Source organism: Austrofundulus limnaeus, unplaced genomic scaffold (assembly GCF_001266775.1).
Source record: "Austrofundulus limnaeus strain Quisiro unplaced genomic scaffold, Austrofundulus_limnaeus-1.0 Scaffold1128, whole genome shotgun sequence".
NCBI classification, from domain to species: Eukaryota; Metazoa; Chordata; class Actinopteri; order Cyprinodontiformes; family Rivulidae; genus Austrofundulus; species Austrofundulus limnaeus.
The window spans coordinates 10853-12904 of record NW_013953530.1 but is presented as its reverse complement, the minus strand read 5'-3'; the positions used below and the strand labels follow the sequence as shown (position 1 = coordinate 12904).

General features: G+C 39.7%; 1 protein-coding gene across 1 annotated transcript in view; it reads left to right on the top strand.

Moving 5' to 3' along the window:
• LOC106534269 (mixed lineage kinase domain like pseudokinase) overlaps window positions 1-2052 on the top strand; it is a 27300-nt gene that overhangs the window by 22788 nt on the left and 2460 nt on the right. Inside the window, exons 7-8 of the mRNA XM_014030848.1 lie at window positions 567-715; window positions 922-971. Coding sequence (XP_013886302.1) covers window positions 567-715; window positions 922-971 — 199 coding nt within the window. The remainder of the gene's footprint in view (window positions 1-566; window positions 716-921; window positions 972-2052) is intronic.

Below are 2052 nucleotides of genomic sequence, written 5' to 3'. Positions count from 1 at the left end.
GTCAGTTGACAGCTCCGCCCCTCTCTTCACCCCAGTGTCCAAAACATGCAGCCGCAGAGCAGAGAGACAACAGCAAAGCCAATCATCAAACTGCGGCCTAGGGTGTCCTGGTGCCAAGAGCACATATGGACATCTTTCTGCTTGAACATGGTGTTCATTATGGACAATCCATGACGAGCACAGAAGTCCAATAACAAAACACCGCTCAAAGAAAGAAAGAGTTTCTCAAAGAGAAACCAGAAACTCAAAATAAATGCCAACAGCAACAGCAAAATAAGCTGTTTTGAAATGACAGAGAAGATGGTAAATCTTTCAACCCATATACTGCTCATCCCACAAATGCATGTTCCTTAGACATTTAATAAGATAACATTTTTTTGTTCATAGTACTTTTCATTCTCATAACTTTTTCTCTTCTAATTGCATCAGCTGATGTTCATAGATCCTGCTGGAAAAGATGCATAACACTCATCTGTAGTCTGATTTAGAAATACTGAAACAACTGCAGGTGCCAAAGTGATCACAAACAGCAAGCAGGACTGTACAGACTGTCATTGTTATTTCAGCTGGGGGGGTTTGAACTGGCAAAAACGGAGACCTCACTGAGAAGAATGACGAAGGAAAAAGACAAAGACATCGAGTCGTTGTGCTACTTTTCTCCTCAGATGCTTAACGACATCAACCACCGCTACAACAAAGAATGTGAAATGTACAGGTCAGCATTCTGATAAAAACTGTAAAGTGGTTAAAAACTTGCAGGAATTTTTTTCTGTTCCTTCAACTGAGTATGGTTCTCTAACATAATCCTCAAAAGTATTTTGTACATTAATCCATGTGTCTTTCCTCAAAAGAAATGAGTGTTAGGATGTGTTTCTAAAACTGATAACCTGTTTAAATAATTCATCTCTTCTTGTTTTTCAGCTTTGGAATTGTCCTGTGGGAAATAGCAACACGTAAGAAGCCTTTTGAAGGTGTGTATCTGCAGGGCAGCACTTTGATATGTTACAACAAACAGATATTCAGTCTGTCCAAAACATCAAATTGTTTAAATTACTTTGGTCTCATAGATTTATAATATTTATTTACAAAGTGCCATGAACTCCATATTCAAATATAGAGTGGTTTAATTATGGACCATTATTCTTCCCCATGGTGGGTCTATGACACTATGTCCAGCCAAAGAACATTGCTCTCATTTAGACCAGGGGAACCAGGTGTCTGAATCACCTCTTCTAGGATACTATCCTTAAACACCAACACAGTCAGGTAATCTGAACCACTGTTTATCAAGCAGATAAGTTACAATTTTTCTGATAACATACCTGATAACGTCTCTCTGTTGTCTCGAGATGTGTGGTCCCTACTATTTTACAACCTCTACTTGTTGTTTATTACAGCCATGTGTAACGTCGACGTCTGGCGTAATTATGCTTTGTGCAGCCTGGTTGATTCTCTCCAAACCAATAGATTTTTAGCGACATTTTAAAAGTTTGCCCGAAATTCACAGTACAATTGGATGGAAACATCAGTACTGTAGTGATTGTTTAGATGCTAAATGGACTCTATTTGTATAGTGTTTTTCTATCCAAACAGGATACTCAAAGCACTTCACACTACAATCTGTGTCCTCATTTACCCATTCACACAGCACTCTACTAGACCTCACTTCATAGCTTATACAGGTAAATCAATTTCCTGGTTCTCTCCTGTGTTCCTCTCTGGGGGGTGGGTGGGTCGTTCTTGCTGCGAGGGTGACCTTGGGGGCTCGGTGCTTGGGGTCTCTCTCGGTGGCTCTGGTCCCCCTTATGTCTGCCTTGGGTGTTGGGGGTCGGTTCTGTGGTCCTCCACAGTCACTATTTAATATTCCACTGGAGAAATCTTGTATTTATATGATGTTCACAACTGCACAAAAATAGGCATTCGGATCCTGGGGTTTCTGACGATCACTGAATTTATATATATGTATGTATATAAATATGTGTGTGTATGTGTGTGTGTTTATGTATGTATATGTGTATGTACGTGTGTGTATATAGCTATGTGTATATGTGT